Source organism: Onychomys torridus, chromosome 17 (genome assembly GCF_903995425.1).
Source record: "Onychomys torridus chromosome 17, mOncTor1.1, whole genome shotgun sequence".
Lineage (NCBI taxonomy): Eukaryota > Metazoa > Chordata > Mammalia > Rodentia > Cricetidae > Onychomys > Onychomys torridus.
Genome location: NC_050459.1, coordinates 13,343,877 through 13,369,703, shown reverse-complemented (window position 1 = coordinate 13,369,703; position 25,827 = coordinate 13,343,877). Strand labels below are relative to the sequence as shown.

The 25,827-nt window shown below is 39.8% G+C and overlaps 1 protein-coding gene across 1 annotated transcript in view; it reads left to right on the top strand.

The window, feature by feature from the left end:
* The window catches only part of Csmd1 (CUB and Sushi multiple domains 1), a 600,818-nt gene that overhangs the window by 78,272 nt on the left and 496,719 nt on the right, over positions 1 to 25,827 (top strand). The window contains exon 3 of the mRNA XM_036209300.1: positions 21,112 to 21,199. Coding sequence (XP_036065193.1) covers positions 21,112 to 21,199 — 88 coding nt within the window. The remainder of the gene's footprint in view (positions 1 to 21,111; positions 21,200 to 25,827) is intronic.

Below are 25,827 nucleotides of genomic sequence, written 5' to 3'. Positions count from 1 at the left end.
TATTCCCGTGCCAGCATAAATCTTAGGAATCTTGTGATGACCTCTTGAGAGAGAAGAAACATTTCAGAATCTCTTGAGAGGATTTTCTGTTTCTCACACTCAATTTTTTGCATTGAAATAAATAAATTTACTCAAGACACAGATTCATTCTTTACTGTAAGAACCTGTGTATCCTGTCAGATAAAATAAAACCACTTAATGCAATGGGAAATACATGGATTTAGATGAAGCAAGATGTCATTGCTGAGTTTCGGTCCAGCTTCATGCAGTTACTGCTGTTGCTGATGACTAAAAAGCCAGGCTGGAGATTCAAGTTCAATATGAGTGACTCCCTGTTTTTATATGCACATTCTGTGTGCCCAAGCTGGATCTTGGAGAAACTAGTAAGTTACAGGGAAAAGCCAAAAAGAAAGGCCATTGGCTAGATGCTGTGACTTATGTTAGCTGCTACCTTCACAGACAGCCAAGGGCTGCTCAGCCTCCTCCACTGATGGGCAAATCCCCCAGGCTTCTCAGAGACTATTTAGTTTTAGTGTCTGAAGCTACTATTTACAGAGGCAAGTGAGCAAACAGAAAACTGGGTGCTGACAGTACAGGAAAACTAAACATGGGATCCAAAATCGGGCACAAGTTTTAAAAACTTTAATAAGGTTTTTTATGTTTATCTGATACATCCAAGGGCAAATTTGGTATACAGTGACCAACATTAAGTGCCAGTTTTGTAGCAGGATTTTTAAAAGTGCAACCACAGAGATATATACACACATCTATTTCTATCTTTATCTATCTACTATCATCTATCTATCATATCTATATCTTCATATGTAAATATATTTATGCATATTCACTTTATGTGTAGAAAAATTTTCAAATCAAGAATTGACATTCAGAGCAATTAAGTGATTTTTAAGATTTGTTCAGATTGTACAAAATATCCCTTGTTGTCCACATATCCCTAAACTACAGAGAGTTGCATTCTGTGTCTCATGCTGAATCTAACACCCGGGTCATTATTTGTGAATTAAGCCCAGTTACACAGTTTAGCAACATAGTGAGATTTATCAACCATTTTCCTAGCAATGAACTTCCTCAGATGAGACATCCCAAGGCCTAGGCTGGTACCTTCTAAATGAGACCAAGAAGCACAGGTTCAGTGTACAGAATGGACACAGCCCAGCCTCACCTTACTGAGCTGTCAGCAGAGGTGTGCTTGGGACAGCTGCTTTCACTGGAACAATCATGTTTACCTTCATATTTCCTATTGAATCCTCCTGAAATGTAATAAGTGGTTCTGATACTTTAAACAATGGTAAATAAATGAACCCAAGTTATTTTTCCCCTCTGTTGCTGCAATTTTCACAGCATGGCATTTAAAAATGTGTCACCAGTTACACACTAGGCATGGGATGGATGCTTAAGGAATGGAATATGATGATAATAAGACAGTGCACATGGTGGCTGGAGGGACAGCTTATGTTGTCTGTGACATTTTCATTTTTAACTTAAGGGTAATAACATAGTTTCTGATATGTTTACAATATTTTCACATCTTATGTCTGAAAAGTATATACCCTTAATACTTATTTTTAAATTAAGACAGATTGGCTCACCTTTTCTAAATGAGAGTGGATACATGACTAATTGGATAAATAGGGAGTCTAATTGTTGTATCATCTCCTGCTGACACAGTCACTGGCTGTGTGGCAACTCTCCTCATCCCTCCCTGACTTCTGAAAGGATGACTTTTCTTATGATTTACCTATGTCAGATTTCATTTGCATCATTCTAGAGAGAGCAGAATTTGTTTACTGTCATCTCTACTCACTTGGTAGCCTGTCAGTCTAAAGCAAAATATGGCACCTCCAAGATGCCTGATGCTCAGAGTCCTTCTGAGCACCCGGCAGCAGCCTCCAGGCTGCTCCCCAAACACACGGGGACAGGTGTCTTTTCTATTTGATTATAACTGGGGTTGTATTTTACTAGCTGGAAGTAGTCTAGGTTGTGTTTTGTTTGATAAGTGTGAGGAAAAGTCTTCACTATACATTTTTTTTTACTGCTTCAGTATTTTTTTTATGTGCTTTAATTTTATACATCAGCCATGGGTTCCCCTGTCCTCCCCCCCCCGCCCCCACCCCCACCTTCCCCTCAGCCCCTCCTCTCCATTCCCATCTCCTCCAGTATATATTGTGTTAAGAAATGTGCCCTACATTTCTTCAGTGGAAGAAAAGCAGTTGAAAAGCATAAAAAGAAGGCATTGTCAACTAGGAAGTAATTTGTTGATGATGAGTGCAGGATGACAATGACTTTACTGTAAATAATGGTTCACAGGCTCCTTGTCTGTTCCTACACTAAGGCCCTTCACCAGTACATGGCAACAAAGGAAGACAGACAGGAAGAGAAGCAGAGGATGTGGAACAAGGCCGAGTAATAATGCCTGCACCACCATATTTTGACCAAAACCATCCCCATGTATAAATGTCATTGATGAATGAACTTGTCAGGGTTTCAGGCAGTTGCATTAGTTTTTATAATTAGAGAAATTATTTGAGGACAATTTAAATTACAATGAAGAAGTAAACTCAAATTATCTTCCCATGCATTAAACAAAAGCCCGGAATACCATGGACCTAAACAGCACTCAAACCTAACCCATAATCTAAAATCTATTATTTTACCCTCCCCTAGTGAGGTATCTTGTTAGCTCTCATGTTTCTCTCAAGAGAAACATATCTACAATTTCTATAAAATGGAAATGACCTGGGATAGTCTATAGTGTTGGCTCAATATTTAAGTGGAGATGAGTTGAGTGGGCAGTGTGGGACAAATGATGGAGAACATAGTGTCAGCATCAATGAGAGCTCCAGGAACTGTTGACTTAAGTTATGCTCTTCCAGCAACAAAAGCCATAGCAGCCTGCAGGAAAGAAATAGGGTTAGAAATTGTGGCTTTATTAAACATTGCCTAAGTCATTTTGCTTATATAACTTAGAATTTTTAAAATTAGATTGATTTTTTCCCCTCTGTTGGAAACTTAAAGACAATATATGATGAGTTCTCTCCCCATAATAATAACATCAACAGGGGTTGGGGATTTAGCTCAGTGGTAGAGCACTTGCCTAGCAAACGCAAGGCCCTGGGTTTGGTCCTCAGCTCCAGAAAAAAAAAAAAAGTAAAACAATAACATCAACAATAGCAAAGCTTGGGTGGAGAAATAAAAGTATTTGTTTTATGAAAGATGGACACTGGAAGGCAAATTCATTTACAGCTATAGAATCAGTGCTGTGTGGTTGGTGCTGCCAGGAGAGGCAGGCAGGGCTTTCTGGTGGGTTCTTGTGTAGGTCTGTGTGATGGTTAGTCTCCACTTGGATGGACTTTAAATCTGCAAGGAAACAAATCTCCAGGCATGCATATGAGGGACAATGTAGATTAGTTCAATCAAGGAGGGAAGATCTACCATAAATATGTGCAGCACCATTCCTTGGATTGTGATCCTGACAGAATACAATAGGGAAAGGGGGCTGGACCCAGCGTTCATCTATCTTTCCCTCCCTCCTGTGTGTGCACTGTGCCTGTGCTTCCTATTATGGGTGCAGTGTGTCCAGCCTCTTCTTGCTTTCTCTGCCAAAGCCACCAGCCATTATAGTCTGTGTTCCCTAGAACTGTCAGCCAGGATAAAGCCTCTCTTCTCCAACTTGTGCGTACTGGGTACTTTGTCACGGCAACGAAACAGGCAGCTAATCCAGTCTGCCACACAGAAACATAGGTTCGCTTTGGACCCAAGATTTCTCAGACTTTGGGTTTTGAAGGCAGATGGATGATTTTAGGTCACTGATTAACCTGAATTAGACTTAAGTAACATCTCAAGCCACCTCAGCCTAAATCATCAGGACACTTTATTGAATCAAATGCAACACACTATGCTTTGCTTGAAGAGTTCCATCTGCCCCTGTAACCTGTGGGTTCTGCTCTTTCATGTCTTCACTGGAAGTGTACTTGCTGACCTCACCACATGTTCCTCCTGTGGCTGTCCACGGAATGATTCTTATTCTTACACCTACGTGACATCTTGACACCATCTCAAGCTCTTTGCAACTCCTTTTTATTTGAAAAGTCCTTTTATTTGAGCTCCCCTATAGTACATACCACTGTAGTGGATAGCCAACCCAGCATTGGCCTGGAAGTTCCAACCCCCATTGAGGCTTCAGTAATGATCACGCCCACAAGGCGGGGCACAGGAGGGAACCAAAGACCGAGGATCAGGAGGAGGTCGCTCTCTTGATTCAGGGACGCTGGACGCTGGAGGTGGACCGAGCAGAGTTCTCCAGAGAACACCGCCGGACTGTGCTATACCTTTGCCAGACCCTGCAACCTACCCCTTCATTTGTAAGTTACCCCACAAAATAAACCTCCCTTTTAACTATGTGGAGTGGCCTTAATAATTTCACCAAGAGCATGAGACTCTTAATCTCAGGGTCGTGGGTTCGTGCCCCACATTGGGCGCCAGATATTGGTGAAATTATTAAGGCCACTCCACATAGTTAAAAGGGAGGTTTATTTTGTGGGGTAACTTACAAATGAAGGGGTAGGTTGCAGGGTCTGGCAAAGGTATAGCACAGTCCGGCGGTGTTCTCTGGAGAACTCTGCTCGGTCTACCTCCAGCGTCCAGCGTCCCTGAACCAAGTGAGCGACCTCCTCCTGATCCTCGGTCTTTGGCTCCCTCCTCTGCCCCGCCTTGTGGGCGTGATCATTACTGAAGCCTCAGTGGGGGTTGGAACTTCCAGGCCAATGCTGGGTCGGCTATCCACTACATACCACCTGCCTGCCTGTTCCTTCCCAGCCATGTTGTCATTATAGTCCCAACTTCACAGGCTCCTTCTGCTTCAGTTTGGCCTGAGTTTGGATGGATTCCTCATCAGCTAAGGCATGTGGTTGTGCCAGTGTATGTCAGTCACTGCCAAGATTCTAGAGGTAGACAAGGAAATGGGACAGAGAATATCTGCTACCACTTGGCTCATGTTTCAGTAGGAATAAACAAATATCCTTACTTCTGCTATGTTAAATACATATTTCTGCTGAGGCCCCAATAATGCTATTAACTCAGTAAAACACTCATCAGCTCCCTCTCATCGGGGCTGACAGCCATCTAGCTTCCCATTTTCAGCCACAATGCCAGTGGTCCTCTCAGAAAGCACTGTCACCAAACTCTTGTTGTACCACTACAGCCTTAACCTCAAGCTCATGCTGCATGATAAATACCATCAGCTGACTCTTGGAGTACTTTTTATTTGTCTCTATCAGATCTGGTTCGACTCTGTGTAAGCTAGAGCTTGCCAGAGACTTATAGAGTCTACACAGGCCTCGAGTTCATTGTTAGCTGCATAGATATTGAACCAATTGGAAATATCAGCCACAATTAGCATGGTATTCCTTTTCTCAAATGCTAATTTCATGTTGATATTGGTTAGCCTAACATATAAAAAATCATTTGAATTGTTAGTTTCCTACCAATAAAAATGCATGGTCTGTCAAAAAAGGTTATTATCCTTTTTGTTGTTTAACTATAATGACTATAGGTTATACACACAAACACTGTAAAAATGGAAGTCTTAGAAATCTTGGATCTGAAGGGAAGCTATGTTTCTGATGTGGAAAAGCATGCTTTCCTGTGTAGCTAGCTACCCGGGTTTGAGTTATGAGACACTAAACTCTGTGCCTTTTGGAATGAAAATTCCAAGAACTATTCTCTCAGCCTGTGCCTATGCTATACAAGTTATTTCTTTATTTTTAATGTAAAATGCATGTTGCTTTTAGAGAAAGATTTTTCTTCCTGCAAGTCTTTCTGTGTTGGTCTGGTGATATTTTCCATTCCCTAATCTTTTATAAAGTAGCCACAAGCATGCTAACATCCCCAGATAAAATGCCCTCGAGGTCAAGTATTGCAGATGTAGGCTTGAGGTTATTTGAGAGCTGAAAGGGCCCCCTGTGATTTCTTAGTTCTGACTGTCCCCAGGAGAAAAGAGAGGTGGGTGGATGCTCACAGCAAAAGCTTGTGTTAAGCAGCAGTTATGTGGCACATTGACAGGAGACCTTACAGTCTCTACAGTAGTGTTGCCTACAGATATTGCAGTGGGAAAAATGGCCACATTCAAGTTCCATTTTATGTGTCCAGGGTCCTGTAGCAACAGCAAGATCCATGCTGAAGCCCAAACTACCTCATGCTGCACTCAGAGAGCAACCTCACTCACGTTCAGGTTTCATATACCCCTGTTTTATCAAGAAGTGTATAGTATGATCTGTTTTATTTTCTGATAGATTTTTAATCATGCTGGTAATTAGAATCTTTTACACTGAGGATCCTGTCTGAAGTATAATGAGCATCCTCTCTAATGGAGGTGAAGGGTGGGAGGAGCAGCTCATTCCACGTTGGTGTCACCTCTACAATTGCATTTCCTTGGAAGAGCTCTTTGGCAGGAATATAGGATAATGTGGAAAGAAACAGGGGCTTGGAAATCCAAACCCTGGTGTCTTTAATTAAATGAGCACAATGTGTTGACCCACGCATTCCTATTTCCTCATTTACTAAGCTGCAAAAGTAATTGAGACACAGAAGTCTGTATACTTTGGATGCATATGCATGTGCTAGTCACCTGTGGGTCATATGCAAGGTTCTTACCACTTCATTTAATATTAATGCCTCATGGTTTCAAAAACAATGTATACAGTTTTTGAAACAGATAAATCAGAGTATTAAATCATTTTCCTACATTTACCGATTTAAAACTTGCTGATTAGGAACACAGCAAAGACAATGTAATACATTCATTTAGGGTTAAGTTAATAAATGCTGTAGCAGGACCATATGTGACTTTAGTGACCTTGGGTGACCCTCCATGACCTACGTATTTTTAAAGTTCTTTTTAGTGATTTTGAATCTCTATGACCTAAGAACTAGAAGTGACATGCCATGACTTCTATGAGGAGAAAACAAGATATTTCATGGCAAAACCAGATTCAAATAATACTTATTCATAAATCCAGACCTTCAGAAAATACTAGAAGGAAAACTTCAACCCAAGGAAGCTAGCTACATCCATGAAAACACAGACAATAGACAATTTCACACCAGAAAAACCCAAATAAAAGAAACACACACTACCACCACCACCACACACACCCAAAACAAAAAATAACAAGAATTAATAATCACTGGTCATTAACATCTCTTAATTTCAATGGACTCAATTCACCATTAAAAAGGCATGGGCTAACAGAATGGATATGAAAATATGATCCATCCTTCTGCTGCATACAAAAAACACACCTCAATTTCAAAGACAGACTTTACCTCAGATTAAAGGGTTGGGAAAAGATTTTCCAATGAAAAGGACCTAAGAAGTAAGCCAGTGTAGTTATCCTAATATCTAATAAAATAGACTTTAAATTAAAATTAATCTGTAGCAAGAATCTTAAAAGTTCTTATTAATAAAATCAAAACTGAGGCAGGTATTGGGGTGAATGCTGAATGATCAGAGAAACAGAACAAGCCACAGCTACCTCACTTCACCAGTTCTTCAGCTGATCATGTTTCCTCAGACTGGAAGCCTCAGAGTCCTCATCCAAATGGATCTCAGCTGAACTGCTGCTCAAAAGCCTAAAAGTTTAACCAGCCAAAAGCTTCTAGTTTCTGGTCTTCATGCCTTATATATCTTTCTCTTTCTGCCGTCACTCCCTGGGATTAAAGGCTTGCTTTCTGGGATTAAAGGCATGTGTCACTACCATGCCTGGCTGTTTCCAATGTGGCCTTAAACTCACAGAGATCCAGATGGCATTTATGCTTCTGGAATGCTAGGATTAAAGGTGTGAGTGCCACCATTTTCTAGCCTCTGTATCTAGTGGCTGTCTGTTCTCTGACCCCAGATAAATGTATTAGGATGCATGATATTTTGGGGAACATAATACCACCACATTAATTAAAAGAGATGGAGAAGGACATTTCATATTCATCAAAGGAAAAACCCATCAAGATGAAGCCTCAATTATGAATATCTAGGCCCCAAATACAAGGGCACCCACATTTGTAAAAGAAACATTGCTAAAGCTTAAACCACACATCAAACCCCACAAATTAATAGTGGGAGACTTCAACACCCCACTGTCACCAATGACAGGTCTACAAGACAGAAACTTAACAGAGAAATAAGGAAACTAGCAGATGTTATGACTCAAATAAACTTAATAGGCATCTATAGAACATTCTACCCAAACACAAGAGAATATACCTTCTTCTCAGCACCTCATGGAACCTTCTCTAAAATTGATAACATATTGGGTCATAAAACAAATCTCCATGAATACCAAAAAATGGGAATAACCCCTTGTAACTTATAGGATCAATATGGGTTGGAGTTCAATAACCACAACAACAAAACTATAGAAAGCCTACAAACTCTTGGAAACTGAACAGCTCACCACTGGGTCAAGAAAGAAATAATGAAAAAAGTAAAAGACTTCTAAGAATTCAATGAAAATGAATCCACAACATACCCAAACTGAGGAAAGTTCGTAGTATTAAGTGCCTACATAAAGAATTTGGAGAAATCCCATTCTATTCACTTAACAGCACACCTGCAAACTCTAGAACAACAACAACAACAAATCACACAGAAGAAGTAGACAGCAGGAAATAATCAGACTTCAGGCTGAAATCAATAAATCAGAAACAAAGAGAACAACACAGAGAATCAATGAAACAAAGAGTTGGTTCTTTGAGAAAATCAACTAGATAGACAAACGCTTATCCAAATTAACCAAAATGCAGAGAGAGAATATCCAAATTAACAAAATCAGAAATGAAAAGGGAAACATAAAAACAGACACTGAGGAAATCCAGAGAATCATTAGGTCATACTTCAAAACCCTGCACTTCATATAATTGGAAAATCTAAAAGAAATGGATGATTTTTCTTGATAGGTACAACATATGAAGATTAAATCAAAACAAGATAAACAATTTAAATAGACTCTAAGGAAACACCTAAGGAAATAGAAACAATCATTACAAGTCTCCCAACCAAAAAAAAAAAAAAAAAAAAAAAAGTCCAGGGCCAGATGGTTTCAGCACAGAATTCTATTAGATTTTAAAAGAAGAGCTAATACAAATACTTCTCAAATTGTTCCAACAATATAAACAGAAGGAATATTTCTAAATTCTTTTTATGAGGCCATAGTTACCCTGATATCAAAACCACACAAAGATGCATCAAAAAAAGAATTGCAGACCACTCTCCTTCATGAACATTGATGCAAAAATACTCAATAAAATATTGGAAACTGCATCCAAGAACACATCAAAAAAATCATCTATAATGATCAAGAAGGCTTCATCCCAGAATTGCAGGGATGGTTCAACATATGAAAATATGTCATTGTAATCTACCATATAGACAAATTGAAAGAAAAAAAAAAACATGGTAATCTCATTAGATGCTGAAAAAGCCTTTGACAAAATCCACCACCCCTCCATGATAAAAGGTTCTAGAGAGAGTAGGGATACAAGGGACATACCTAAACATAATAAAAGCAACATATAGCAAGCTCACAGCCAACATCAAATAAATGAAGAAAAACTCAAAGCAATTTCACTAAAATCAGAAACAAGACAAGGCTGTCCACTCTGTCCCTATCTATTCAATATAGTACTCAAAGTTCTAGCCAGAGCAATTAGGAAACAAAAGGAGATCAAGGGGATACAAATTGGAAATGAAAAAGTCAAACTTTCACTATTTGCTGATGATATGATAGTATACATCAGTGACCCCAAAAATTCTACCAGGGAACTCCTACAGAAGATAAATACCTTCAGTAATGTAGCTGGATACAGCCTATGTTGGAGAGCATGTGGAGCGAGGGAAACACTCTTCCACTGCTGGTGGGAGTGCAAACTTATACAGCCACTTTGGAAATCATTACAGCAACTTCTCAGAAAATTTGGAATCAATCTACCTCAAGACCCAGCTATACCAGTCTTGAGCATACACCCAAAGGACGCTCAATCATACCACAAGGACACTTGCTCAACTATGTTCATAGCAGCATTATTTGTAATAACCAGGACCTGGAAACAACCTAGATGTTCCTCAACTGAAGAGTGGATTGTAGCTAAAGTTTTCTGCAGCTGCTCAGAACCAAGTAAACATATAGAGGCTTATATTAATTAACATTTTATAGCCATTAGCTCAGGCTCACACTTAAACTAAGCCCATTTCTGTTAATCTATATGTTGTCACCTTTCATGGCTTTACATGTGTACCATTACATGCTGCTCCCTAGATGGCGGGCTGGCATCTCCTGACTGAGCCTCCCTCTTCCCAGAATTCTCCTTGTCTGCTTATCCTGCCTGTACTTCCTGCCTGACTACAGGCCAATCAGTGTTTTATTAAACCAGTATACAAACGAATTATTCTATAGCAGTGGATGTTGTTTTTTACTCTTTTGAGGGGCCTGCCACCCAGCTCCCAAATAAATCACACACAGAGGTTTATTCTCAATTATAAATACCCAGCCTTAGCTTGGCTTCGTTTCTAGCCAGCTTTTCTTAACTTATCCCTCTGGGCTTTTCTCATTCTCTTACTCTTACTCCATGGCTTGCTGTGTACCAGTGTGGCTGGGCCCTGGAGTCCTCCTCCTTCTGTATGCTAGATATATCTCTCCTCTCCCTCAGATTTCTCCTTCTATATATTCTCTCTGTCTGCCAGCCCCACCTATCCTTGCTCCTGCTGGCCAATTCTTTATTAGCCCATCAGGTGTTTTACATAAGCACAGAAACACTGCTTTACAGAATTAAATAAATACAACATAAACAAAACTAGCATACTTAAAATAATACTCTACTACAAATGGAGAAAGAAAATGCGGTACATTTACACAATAGAATATTATTCAGCAGTTAAAAAAAAATTAATGACATTTGCAGGCAAATGGATAGAACTATAAAAAATCATTGTAAGTGGGGTAACATAGACCCAGAAAGATAAATATGGTATGTACTCACTTATAAGTGAATATTAGATGTAAAGCCCCCCTCTTCCCAGCCCATCCCCCATTCCCATCTCCTCCAGAGCAAGGAGTTCTTGCCCTCTCTCAGTCAAGGCAGTCTAGCAAGGAGTCCTAGTCAAGGCAGGTCCAGTCCCCTCCTCCCAGGCTGAGCAAAATGTCCCTGCATAGGCCCTAGGTTCCAAACAGCCAGCTCATGCACTAAGGACAGGTCCTAGTCCCACTGTCTAGGTGCCTCCCAAACAGATCAAGCTAATCAACTGTCTCACTTATCCAGAGGGCCTGATCCAGTTGGGGGCTCCTCAGCTATTGGTTCATAGTTCGTGTGTCTCCACTAGGGAATCATACATTCCCTCCTCTTTCTCACCGATTGGACTCCTGGAGCTCTACTTGGGACCTGGCCGTGGATCTCTGCATCTGCTTCCATCAGTTATTGGATGAGAGTTCTAGCACAACAGTTAGGGTGTTTGGCTATCTGGATCACCAGAATAGGTCAGTTTGGGCTTTCTCTCAACCATTGACAGTAGTCTATTGTGGAGGTATCTTTGTGGATTTCTGGGGACCGCTCTAGCACTTGGTTTCTTCCCATTCCCATGTGGTCTTCATTTATCATGGTCTCTTTTTCTTTGTTCTCCCTCTCTGTTCTTGATCTAGCTGGTATCTCCCGCTCCCCTAAGCTCTCTTTCCCTCAGTCCTTCCCCTTCATTATCCCCCCTCCATGTCCAGTTTGCTCTTGTAGATCCCATCCATTTCTCTGTTGTTGGGGGATCCCTGTGTCTTTCTTAGGGTCCTGTTTTCTAGAAATGGATATCTTGACAGAGGGGGCCATTTTGGGGTTAGGGAAAAACCTGTTGCCAGGGAAACTCCCAGGAATCCACAAGGATGACCCCAGATTAGACTCCTAGCAATAGTGGAGAGGGTTCTTGAACTGGCCTTCCCCTGTTATCAGATTGGTGAATACCCTAACTGTCATCATAGAGCCTTCATCCAGTACCTGATGGAGATGCAGAGATTCCACAGCCAAGCAGTGGACAGAGCTCCTCCGGGAGTCCAGTTGAAGAGAGAGAGGAGCTTGGTCCTGCTTCAACACAATAAGACATGCTTTGTTAACTCCCATGGGAGGCCTGGCCCTTTCTGGATGGAGGAGGAATGAAAGGGGGCAGGATAGATGGGAGGTGGGAGGAGAGAACGGGAAGAGAAGAGGGAGGAGAAACTGTGGTTGGTATGCAAAATAAATGAAAGCATTAAAATGAAATGAACAAAAATTTCTAAGTTTTCATTTTATATTTTGTGCTATGTTAAACATTATAAATTATGAAGTGAAAACACATAACAAGGATCCATATCACATGACATTTAATAGTGGTATTAACATATTTGAATGTCTGTACAGCTGAGTACAGACATTTTGCCTCTGTATGTGTTTATAATGATTCACATATATCATAGGTTTTAATAATTCATTATTTTCATATTTATATGATATATATGATAGACTATAGATAGCTAGTAGATAGCTAGTAATAATCCTTTAATGTATTGCCATGTTCTTAAATAAAATATTTTAAAATCACTTACATACTACTATCAAAAGATGGCAGTGAGTATTTCTGATATTTAAAATTAGTATTTCCTATTTTTAAGAATCAGAGAGGCCAGGTGTTGGTGGTACATGCCTTTAATCCCAGCACTCGGGAGGCAGAGGCAGGTGCATATCTGTGAGTTCAAGGCCAGACTGGTCTACAAAGCGAGTTCCAGGAAAGGCGCAAAACTATACAGAGAAACCCTGTCTTGAAAAACAAAACAAAACAAAAAAAGAATCAAAGAGTTGGGGCTGGAGAGATGGTTCATCAGTTGAGTGTTTTCTGCTTTTCAAAGCACCTGAGTTTTTGATCCCAAGCACCCATGTTGGGTGGCTCACAGCCACTTAATGAACTCCAGCTTCAAGAGAGCCCATACTCTTCTACCAGCACCCACATGCACATGATCTCTCTCTCTCTCTCTCTCTCTCTCTCTCTCTCTCTCTCTCTCTCACACACACACACACACACACACACACACACATCCCACACATGCACACACACATAAAGACATAAAGCATATATAATAATAAGAGTCTGGACAGGTGGCTCAGTGGTTAAGATCACTAGCTGCTCTTGCAGATGACTCAGGTTTAGTTCTCAGCATCCACATGATGACTCACAGCCTTCTGTAACTCCACATCCATGGGATTTAGCACTATCTTCTGGCTTGCAAGGGCACTAGGCACACATGGCACACTTACACACATGTAGGCAAAACACTCATATACATAAAAGAAAAGTAAATCCCCCAAATCTTAATAATACATTTTTTTAAGTCAAAGAATTAACAAATGGAAGGTTTGAGATTTTATGACGGTATATTTGATATGATGCATTAAATTAGCATTTTAATGCACATACAGTTTATAATTGTTCAATTAAATATGTATTTAAGTAAATATATACATTTAATTGTTATATATATTTGTAAATGCTTGGAGAATATGTCACATATGCATATGAATTACATGGTATCTATTGTGAAGTTAAATATTCACCTTTTTATATCATGTATAAAATGAAACATGTATGCATGTATAAAGGCACACACACATATGAATACAAACACACACATAGATTCCCAAAATAATTATATATTTGTTTTATTTATGTTCTGGCATCTCCGATCCCATGCAAAGAAATCTGGTTTTTTGTTTGTTTGTTTGTTTTTTTTTTTTTTTTTTTTTTGTGTGTGTGTGTGTGTGTGTGTGTGTGTGTGTATGTATGTGTGATCTTGCCATTGGTATGAGAAGACTGTGAGAAGGGTCTCTTTGCACGAGCCCTGAAAAGCATTCACAAATCCTGAAATCAGAGTTTCAAATGTCCAAAGACTAGGGGTAAAGTCCAGGCTATGGCCCTTGGCGGTATCCTTCCCCTGCACTCTCCTTGTGGATTTGACCTGCTCCCACGGGTCAGCGCAGGGCACAGGCTGTCTCCAGGTCCTGAAATACATACGTCAGAGTGCAGCAAGGGCCTGAAGAGGCTGTTGACAGGTCACTCTCCAGGCTCTCCTGAAGTGTTCCCTGGTGTTAATTCCATTAACTCACAGGAATTTTATATTTGACTGAGCTTACTTTCTCGTTTCCTTTGAACAGTAAAGAAACATTGTGGTTTAATTTGAAGATACATAAGGAAAATATGTCCTCTTTGGGAATTTCCTGCCAGGGTGATTTGTAAACAGGAAGGGTAACTATTGCTATGACGGCATTTATCAAGTACGCTGCTTGCCTCTGCTTCTGGCAGCTAAACAGAAGCAGAGGCAATTATGTGAGAAAGAGCAAGAACCCAAGTGCGAGCCAAACAGTCTCTTTCTTTGTTATGTCATTGGAACTTTTTTGTTCTCTTTTGTGCTTCTAAGTAATGTAATTAGGGAATCACCTTAAAATTGAAAATATATCTTAAATTCATAAACCGCTATAAGCTAACAGATTATTTGAAGCACATACATATCAGCAGAATTTGAGATAAGAGAACTTGGGAAATTTTCAGACATAAAATTAATAGAAAGATATTCACTGGGAAATGGGTTTAATAAACATGGCATTAATATATTTGATTAGAGAGAACATATTTTCATAATTTAGATGTTTGGAAAACCCAGCCCTTGACAGCCAGTTCTCTAGGTCTGACTGGAGATCCATTAATATCAATAAGAAATCCGTAAGGATCCCAGGAAAGCAGTGGGTTTATGACAATTTATTTCTGTGTAAACTACCCCATCGACCTGACCAGTACTAATAAATATTCCTCACCCAATGCCAACAGTTCTTGCCGTCGGTTTCAAATATTCCACAGGAACAAAGGGAAACCCAGTGCCCCCTGTAATGATATAGATTCATTCCTTGCTATGTTCTAATGAACATCATTGGGCTACAGTTGTACTATCCTCAAACCCATCACCATTGGTGGTCCTAGAAGAAGCCAACTAAAGATCCCTTTGACGAAATGAAATTTCATAAAGTCCTAAATAAGAAGGAGAAGGCATTATTCTTTAGTGGCTTCCCTGTTGGTGAAGGAAGACCAAGGCTTCTGTATGCCTTAGGAAAAAAAAACTGTGCATGCTTATTTATTTCAAACTGCAAAGTCTGTGGTCTATAGTGTCCCCTTGTCACACATCCAGGAACAGGCTATCACTCATCAAAAGGGCAGGGACAGAGTGGGGACATAACTGCTAAGAAATCTGAACCGAGATATATTTTGTATGACATTCTTGATGGTGTCGCCTCCCTGAAGGATTCAAATGGTTAGTTTGTCCCAAAGTTGATCCAGCAGAAATATATCTGAGGGCTACTAAAGAAAAGAAGGTCAGTGGTTTAAAAAAAGCAATAATAACAAGCCATAAAGTTCACCATGACCATACAATGTGAACTTATGAAAATGGCTCCTATTCTGGATTATTTATTCCCATGATAAATGAAATTTTAACTGGAAGGATGCCCCACAGAAAGACTTGGCCCTTCTTTGCCATGGTCATGGGGAGAAGGGTTGTGCTTCTTGTGTATCTCCTTTAAACCCAGGGTTCTAAATGAAGGGAAATTACAGCCACAGGGCTGGAAGGAATCCCGGGAGAATCTTTGGTTGGGGATGAGATGTCAACACCATTCTACTTCCATTTTTTACCCTCAGTGTCATTTTATCATTGTTATAATTGGTATAAAAGAAATGCAATTATTGAAAATGAAGTAATTTTTCATGAATAGTTCAATTTTAGCTTGCAAAGTGATTGAATACTTAAAGTTCCCTGCATCACTTCAGTGTGCACAGTCTGGAACCTAGGTTCAGGGTTGACCTAGCTAGCTTTCACTGTAAACTCTGCATAGCCTAGAGTCGCTATTCTATTGAGGGGTTCTCTAGATCATATTGGCCTATGGATGGGGGGAGGTTGTCTTTATTGATAATTGACATGGGAGGACCCAGCCCACTGTGGTAGGCACCATTCTCCTGGGCTGTATAAAAATCTAGCAAAGCATGATCGAGCAAGTAAGACAGCAAGCAGTATCCACCATAGTTTGCCCTGTGCTCCTAGGGTGAGTGAACTTCCTGCTTATGGTAGCCTTGCATTGTATAACTTGGAGCCCTGCTTCCAGATTCCTGTCTTGAGTCCCTGAGTTCCTGCCTTGACTTCCCTATTGAGAATGTCCTGCCCCCAAGATGTTTAAGCCAAATAAATTCTTTCTTTCCCAAGTGGCTTTTGGTCAGTGTTTTATCAGAGCAACAAAAGGTAAACTAGAATAAAGTGAATGGCATCGAAATTCTGTTAGTGTCTGTCAAGTGTGTTTCAATGTGAAAATTGTGTGGGGTAATTCTATGGAGTAACGGCCAAGTCATGCAAATTGTACCTGTAGATTCTCACAGTAGCACCTGTTGACTTTTGCATCATCACTGTCGTAATTATTATTCTTAGTTATTTATTATTTCATTAGTATAAGCCTCATCTCCATTAGCTTTTCTCTACCCTGCCTCATTATATGTAGCTAAACCATGGCATCCTCAGTGGCTCTTTCCCTGCCTGGGCCCCAACTCTAACTTTGTGATTTGTTCCAGATAAGTTCAATGTTGTTCTTAACTGCCATTCACAAGAGCAGGACACTTAAGGTACAAGTATATTAAACTGCACTGCATACCTCATAGTGCTTTTATACCCAGCTAATGTTTTACTCTCCATTAACAAGCTATGAAAAAGCCATTTAAATATATATGCAGCAAACTGTGAGATGGTTCTGCAAGTGAAGTAAGTGCCTTACAAGGAGGAATACCTACATCTGATCCCCAGAACCCACATAAAAAGAAAAAAAAATGTTAGAGATGGTTGTGTTTGCTTGTAATCTCAGTGGCAGTAAAGATGGCTTTCTGAAGCCCACTGGTCATTTAGATTGTCTACTTGGCAAATTCCAGGCTAGTAAGAGACACTGTCTCTGAAAGAAAGAGCAATGTAGGCAATACCTGAGGAGGCATAAAGGATAATACCAGAGGTGATCCTCCAATGTCCATGCAAATGCACACACAGGGGCCCGTGCACCTGTACATCCATATACACCTCCCCAAATGCAGAATTGCAAATAACTATTTATATTATCATAATCTCTACCTTTAATTTTTCAACTCCTGTCAAAATTTGTACAAATGTTCTCATCTGTAACTGATCACTCACTAGCAAGTTTTTCCTTTAAAAAAAAAAAATACAGTCAATGTATGTAATGAGTCCCTCTATTCAGTACTTCAGTTTTGAGTTTTAACTGTTTCAGCTATAATTTAACATATTTATTAACATCTCTGGCATGCATCCTGTGAGGCTTGGAAAGATACGGTCTAAAAAAAATTCTAGTTAAATGGTATATATGGAGTTGATTGTTCTCCTTTGAAACTGTTTCTCTGAAGATCTGGGGCCTCTGCTTGAAGTAGGATTATCCCTATATCTCCCTGTCACTGCCATATCCCCTCTTTAGTCTGAGAGGCATTACCCATTAGTAATGCACAGAGAAAGTGTGGAGCTTACTGTTGGCTTGGCCATACCCTGGCTGTGCCCTGCATATTCTGTCACCTTATAACAAACATCTGCCTCTGCATCAATCACATATAGGTTACCTCCCCATCTGTGTAACCCTCTGCCATCCACAATCACATTTCCTTGTTTACACCCAGTGCCCTCAGAGAAGTTCAGTGAAGACTCTCTTCTTCAGTAAGGTTTTCTGGGTTGTCACTGGAAAATCAAGAAGGTCCTCACCTAAGTTGGATGCATACATCCATTCTTCCCATTGCTTCTTATTACTGCCCTACATAAAAATTTTTAAAAACTGAATGGAGAACCAAAAATACACTTTCTATAAACCTTGGCTCATCGGTTACTTTATGTTGCTCTGATAAAATACTGTGACCAAAAATGACCCAAGGAAGAAGGCCAATTTTGGTTTATAGTTACAAAGGGAAGGTCTATGATGATGGAAGAAGTATGGCAGCAGGCAGTCAGAGCAGGAAGCTGAGAGATCACACCGTCAGCCACACAAAGAAAGCAGAGAGGGTAAACTGGGAAGTGAGGTGAGGCTATACACTCTCAAAACCTGCCCCCATTGACATACTTCCTCCAGCAAGGCTCCACCTTTTAAAGACTCCATAACCTCACCAAACAGAGTCACCAATGGAGGACCATGTATTTGAGTACCAAGGCCTATGAAGGACATTCTGACAGGTTAGAGAACCTCAGACAGAGGCAAGATCCTGACATGTGATCTACTCCTGGCAAAACTTTGTGGTTTCTATTCCCAGTGGGATTACTTCATCCTGGGACCAGCCAGAGCTATTCTAGTTGAGGGACTCAAGTGAAGAGGGACTCTGTAGGAGGGACTTAACTAGAGGAAAAATATGATGGAAATCACATGGCCTCAAGATTTGAAATCACTAACTACTTTACTAAATAGGCTCAGAGAATAACTAGTGAGCCATTCATACTGGTTAATATGCACAGGATACTCAATAAAACCACAGGCTGGAGGAAACAAGACCTTTCAGAATTATGGGTAATTACAGAATTACATCCACAGTTACATTTATACCTATAGGTATATATCTGTATTATATGCATAGCTATGTTTATGTCTGTATGCATGAATATCTATATGAAGTGTTTATAGTTGTATTTACAACAATAGCTGCAATTACATCTACTATCTATATGTGAAGAGAGCTGTATATAGATACACACACACATATATGGCATACATTTTACTATTTTTAGGCATTTTAAATACACAGTTCTTAGGCATTAAGTATATTCACACCCCAAATCATCTGTCATCATCAACTTTTTAATGTTTCTCTCTTACCCACTCGAGCTTCCAAACACTTAGCAATAACACACCCCCCTGCCCACAGCACTGCACAGATCCTATTCTCCCTTTGAATTTAGCTTCTTTTCTTTGGCAAGTTCACTGTGTCCTAAGTTGAAAACTCAGCCTCCATTGAGCAGGGTTCAGTAGGCCTTTGCCATTTCTTTTTCTTTATTGTTTAACTCTTTTTCCCACCCATCTTTGAGTAGGAAGGGTATTGATCATTTAGGACCATAGTGGCACTGTACTGTGGACCCTTCTTGCTTAGGCAACAGAAGAGCATGTTTTCCACAGCTCTCCTGGTTGGATGTGTGGGGGGAATCAGCAGGTCTGTTTTACACTGAGGCTGCTTTTTCAGTTGTTGAAAGCTGTCTTCCTGACTCCTGCCATAGGCTTCTCTGTGATTATGGCCTCACATGTGCACCTTCCCAACTCTACTACCAGTTGTATTAGGATTTAACTGAAACATCACTTCACATTACTTATCTCCAAATACAGTTGCACCTTGAAGGACTAGGGTTTGGGGTTTCAGCCCCTAGTTTGGGTGGGCTTCACTGAGCCTCTACGTGGATGTGGGATCCAATTATGTTTGAATTAACATCTTCAAGGAGGACACCAGCTTGACCATCTGATTGCTGTTCTTTCTTTCCTCCATTTCTCTCTTAATGTCTGTTTAGTTTTTGTTGTTTTATGCTGACAAAGTTTGATTCACTCTTACATGAATATTCTATTTCCTTTGTACTTATCTAAGAATTACACACACCACCCGAATTATGAAATCAATACCAATTTAGTATTGCTTACATACAAAGATTTTTCTCCTTAGAGTTCAACCCCTAGGATCATGCTATTGATTTCATAAATTATATCTTTATACATTAATATTCATCAACATAAATTTATAATTATTTCATGTATTTCTCTTTCAAATAGTACAGAAAACAAAAAGTGAAGTTGCAAATCAAAATAATGCTATTTTTCATATCTGTATATACATATATATATACACACATAAGTATGTGTGTCTCTATTTTTTCATATTTCTTTTCTATGTGTTTACTTTTATGGGTAAACTCATTTTCAGTGGTTTGAAATCATATCTAAAGTCCTTTCTTTTCAACTCAGAAAAATTCCATTTATAATGCTCTACTTTGCCTTTGGTTTGTCTGAAAATGCCTTAAATTCTTTCTCTTTCTTGGGGAATAGATTTACAGCATACACAATTCTTGCCCCATGGCTGTTTCTGTGTGTGTTTCTCACAATGCTCCACCGAGAAGGTATTTGTGCTACATTTGTTCTGTGTTCCCCTGGTTTTTGTCAACACATTTCTTTTGCTTCTATGCTGTGCTGCAGCGACTGATGCCACCAAATCCCAGGCCTGGCGATTTCCAGAGTTCAGAGCAGATGGGCTCTAATATCACACAGGGATCGCTCTCAGAAGCATCGCCATGGGTGTACACCAATGTCTCACTAAATTGAACTGGATCACAAGCCCTCAGTTCAACACATTTCTGACAAGATACAAAGAACTTTCCTTGATTTGATGAGACAGTTTATGTAGTGTGAGATGGATGTTAGAGTGCCATCCACTCTATCCCATATGCACATGGTTCTTAGGGACTGCTCTGTGGTGTTGGAAACTGGACAAGAGGCTTAGGAGACTCAGAAAGGAAACTGCACACCTGTACAAAGGGTTATTCCCATGCCAGTTCAATGTAAAGCACATTCAACATTTAAACTTGCATTAATTTTATTAGACATATATATATTATAGATCTTAATGATTATCATCTGCATTATTATCCATGGGGAGAAGACAAAGCTGTCTTCTTCATAGGAACAGGCCTTTTCCCTAGTCCTGTAAACTGGCCCAACACAAGAGCAATCATTAAAAGCAAATGAACTGCTAATTAAATGTTCACCTCTTCAATAGCAGAGAGACCTAAACCAAAGAACATCACCATCATTTCATGGGCAATGGTGTCTTTGATTTTCAAGACCAAAGATTCACTTTAATGTAGCTGAGCTGTCTTTAGTATAAGAGAATTCACTTTGAATCGTGATCATTGAAGCCATGAGTGTGTCTTGCATACAGTTTTTGAGTATGTCCTCGATGCCTGGGCAATCTTCTGACACCATTTCTCTCTGTTACAGTGACCCAGGGAGGTGTGGCTCTGGTCTCTGACATGTGTCCAGATCCTGGAATTCCAGACAATGGCAGAAGAGCAGGTTCTGACTTCAGGTAGGAAACAAAACAATGGCTTGGAAACATAGTTATATTCTAACATATATGCCTGGCCTGTCATTTTCATCTCATTTGTCCTCTTGATGGAAAGACATAACTTGTCATTAATTAAGAAGCTGCAGTATTTGCATAACTCTGGACATAGTATGGTGATAATTTCCAGGTACCCTGAATTGATGGCTTCAGAAACTGAGTAAGGCTAAAACTTTGACTCTCAAAGTATATAAAAAAATTGTCTTCAGATTTTCATATATGTGTGTGTGTGTGTGTACACATGTTTTTGTGTATATGGTGTGTGTAACTTGATAGTCTAATGCTTAAAAATAAATAACACAAAACTTGTATTATGGCTTCATGATTATTTCCTCAAATAAGCTTTCAGAGTGACAAATGCTACTTACTGGTCCTCAGTGTCATTTACTCCAAGATGTTGCCGATCAAATAGGATTATGTAAAGCTGGACACCCCTCTCCAGTTACTCTACCATGATGCAACTGTGATTACAAACACTCCAGGGCTTTGCATTTCTTCCTGTCTCTTAGAAACCTATCTTTTTCACCTTATGTGGAGGGCTAGTAAACAAGAGTAATCTGAAGAAAATCAAGAGTGAAGGGCACAAGAAAGGGGTTTTCCTTCCTATAATCTGCCCATTTATTTGAGAGACAGACAGAATTAAAGCTACTAACATGGGCTGAAAAGCTGTGCCAGTCATGTAGAGGGAAGGCCATGGATGCTCAGTGAGCCTAGCACAGCAACAATGCCATTAAAGAGGATGGGGAAGCAGGATGCTTGTCTGTGGGGTGGCTGTCACAAAGTTGATGGTATCACTAGAATTTCTGTCGCCAGCTACACAGTGCTGAAGACTGGGTGAGTTTTCAGGAAAGGTTTATTTCATGTACCAGTCCGGTAAATCTAAGGTCAAGATGACACATCTAGCAAAGTCCCAAAGTGGTGCAGGTTGTTGAAGGAGAAATTGGGAGCCTTATTGAATGAGGGTACCTGGGCCTCTTCCTCCCATCCTGTCTGTCTCTGTCTCTGTCTCTGTCTCTCCCTCTCTCGGAGGTTTAGATAACACTTCTCTGAGCAGAGACTGAGATAGTGATTTTTATTCATATATTTTGCTGGGTTTTTGTCGTCGTTGTTGCTGTTGACTGGATACAAGTTAGAGTTATATGGGATCAAGGAATCTCAATAGAGCAATTGCTTCCATCAGTTTGAACTGTAGGCAGGTCTGTGGGTATTTTCTCCATTAATGATTGATGGGGGAGGGTCCAATTCACTAATGATGATGCCATTCCTGGGCTGGTAGTCTATATAAGAAAGCAAGATGAGCAGTCCATGGGAAGCAAGCCAGTAAGCAGAACCCCTTGATGGCCTTTACATCAGGTCCTTCCTCCAGGTTTCTGCCTCAAATTTCTTCCCCAACTTACCTTCATGACATGTACCATAACCCATAAGCCAAATAAACCCTTTCCTCAACCATCCTGTACCCCTACTCCCATTGGTTGATTTTGTCAGTGTTTTATCACATCAACAAAAAGGGAACCATGGAAGAAAAAAAAATGGGGTTTTGGTTTGCTGGACTTGACCATGCTATTTTGGAGAGTGTCTTAGTTGGGGTTTCTATTGCTGTGATGATGAAATGAAATACCACGACAAAAACCAAGTTGGGAGGAAAGTGTGTCTTTGGCTTACATTTCCAGATCATAGTGGAGGAAGTCAGGACAGGAACTCAAACAGGGCAGAAACCTGGAGGTAGGAACTTACTGGCTTACTCCCCCTGGCAAGCTTAGCTTGCTTTCTTATAGAACCCAGGATCACCAGCCTAGGGATGGCACCTCCCATAACAGGCTGGGTTTTCTTACCCATCAATCACTGATTAACAAAATGCCCCACAGCCTTACCTTGTGGAAACATTTTTTTTTTCAATTGAATTTCCCTCTTTTCAGATAACTCTATCTTGTGTCAAGTTGACATAGAACTAGCCAGCACAGGGAGTGTCGTGAAAGGGTTTGGAACTTTGACCTGAAAAGGGTATGGAGTGCTCAGAGCTTCATGAGCAACAGCGGGAGCTCAGAATACACGATTGTTCCAAGAGGCACACGTGATTGAGGCCTAGCTTATGGAGGCTCAGTGGTAAGCGAAGACTCTGCCAGGGCTGTTCGTGTGCTATTTTGTATCACCAATCTGTGGAAGTGAAACCTGTGCTTCAACGGGATTATAGGCACTTGTCGGTAGAGATAGAATAATCACCTACGAATAATAAGATGCATCATTGAGGCCACATCTTCTCACAAGCATTTCAAGGTCAGAAAAAAGAAGCTGTGGTCCAGAGAGGCCTGAGGCAGCAACGTGGTAGATACTATGCCACCTATGGTACTGGTTTAAAGGCGTAAAGAGGTCATGGTGTGTGTAGCTGAGGCTTGTCCCTATGTGGCAGGGTCAGCATTTCTCTGAATAGAGGCCAGAATGGCCACTGATAGAGGGGCAGTCTCCATTTCCATAGAGACTCCAGCAAAAGGGAGATGCCAGGGTCATGAGACATCTCCAAAGACAAGGTTTAGAGGGAAGTCAACCTAAGCTTGCATGATAGGCTGTGTCTGTTGCAGAGGACAGAGATGGAGAGCACCAAATCAACCCAGCCTCTCTGAAGCCCAGAAGACGATTGTTGAGTCCCAGATGCTTCACAGTGGGCTGTTTATGCTATTGGGTTCATTTTTGTTTGATCAGATTGTAAATGTGTCCTGGTTCTTCTGTCTTAGATAAGGAATGCATGTAAATCAATATCATCATTATCATCATGACCATCATCATCATCATCATTGTCATGATTATTATTACTTTACAGAAGAGTCATAGTTAAAAGATTTAAAAATCCCAGTTTGGATTTTTAAGAATACATTGAACTTCTGAAGTGTTCAAATTTCAAAATTAGACTATGTTTTATGTTGTGACATGGGCCAGTGGGACGCCAGTGTGCATGCTGGGGCAGTCAGGGAAGAAAGACAGAATCTGCTTCTAGAAGACACCCACAGTCCTCTGTTTTAGTGTCTTAGTTTCCCCAGGTCTTTGTGTTGTTCACATTTCTCCAAGTATGCAACAACCAAGACTTTGGAAATGGCTAGAAATGAAATCTGAAGAGTGTTTTGATTTTATTTTGAGATTTCATAGGACCTTATTGCCAGACAGTTCTTCAAGGAAAAAGACTTTTGCTTTCCACTTGTATATTTCCTTTTCTTGCCTGAATGAGCAGCCTGGAACCTTATTACAAGGTTGGTTGGGAATGAGCACTGTCTATGGCTTCTTTATTCTCAAGTTGAAGAGGAAAGAATTCTGGTTTTGATCGTGAGTGTGATATCAGTTCCAAGTTTTCCATGGTGACCTTTATTAGGTCAAGGATGTAGTGATCCATTTTGTATTCATTTGGATTTTTTTTTAACACAAATGAATACAAGATTCTGTGAAAACTCTCTTCTACATCTATAGAGATTATCTTGGCTTACCTGCTTAAATTGTTAATATAACATGTTGATACATTGATTTCTAATGTATCAATATCAGACTTGGTGCTTAAAATTAATGTGGCCAAAGGTGTTAGACTTTTAAATATCCTGTCTTCTTTTGATGTTATGGAGAGAAAGGGAGTCTCATGCATGCCAGACAAGCATCTGCCTGTAGGCTACGTGCATCACTTGACATTATTTTGCTTCCATGCTGTTAGATTTCACTTTCTAAAGCTTTACACATCTCTGACACACAGTTTCATGATGTATATTCCTATACGGACTTTGTCTGGTTGTACTGTCACAGTAATGCTTATCATATAAAAATTAATTGGGAAATCTTTCCTCTAGAATATTCTAGAACAGTTTGTGCATACTTGGTAATGGCTTTTTCTTAAATGCTGAGGAGATTTACCAACGAAGCCACCAGGAAAGGGGTTTTCTCAAGAAAGGTCTTCAGCCACAGACTCAACAGTTTCTTCATGTACACATCTCCCTTTGTTAACTGTTTATAATTTACATATTTCAGAAGATTTTAAGTTTTCATTCAAGTTGACAAAAATACGACTCAAAACTTTCCATAGTACTTTCTACAGTTTTACCTTGAGGTTTTAAAACGTGTCCAATTAGCATTTTTATAAATAGTAATTTTCATTTTTTAATTAGTATATAACATATTAGATTTTGTTATGGAGTTTTCAATCATAGTCTGTTTTGTGTTGAATCTCCTGTCTTCTTCTACATCTGTTCTTCAATACCCCTTTGTACCTTCCCTCTCAGAGGAATTTTGTTTTCATGTTGCAGTGTTATATTACTACCATTCTCTTTTCTGGGCAACTCTTTATCTGCCTTTGTGGTCCCCTTTCCACTTTTACAACTACACACACACACACACACACACACACACACACACACACACACACATCTTGCTTAATGTAATCATATCTAATGGCTTCCATTTTACTTTAGTTTTTATAATTTAACTTTTCTTTACGGCTTCATAAAATTCTCTATGTGTATGTGCCATATTTAAAATTCTAAACTTACTTATATTTTATTTTATATGTATGATCATTTTGCTTGCATATATGTATTTATACCATGTGCATGTCTGCTTCCTTT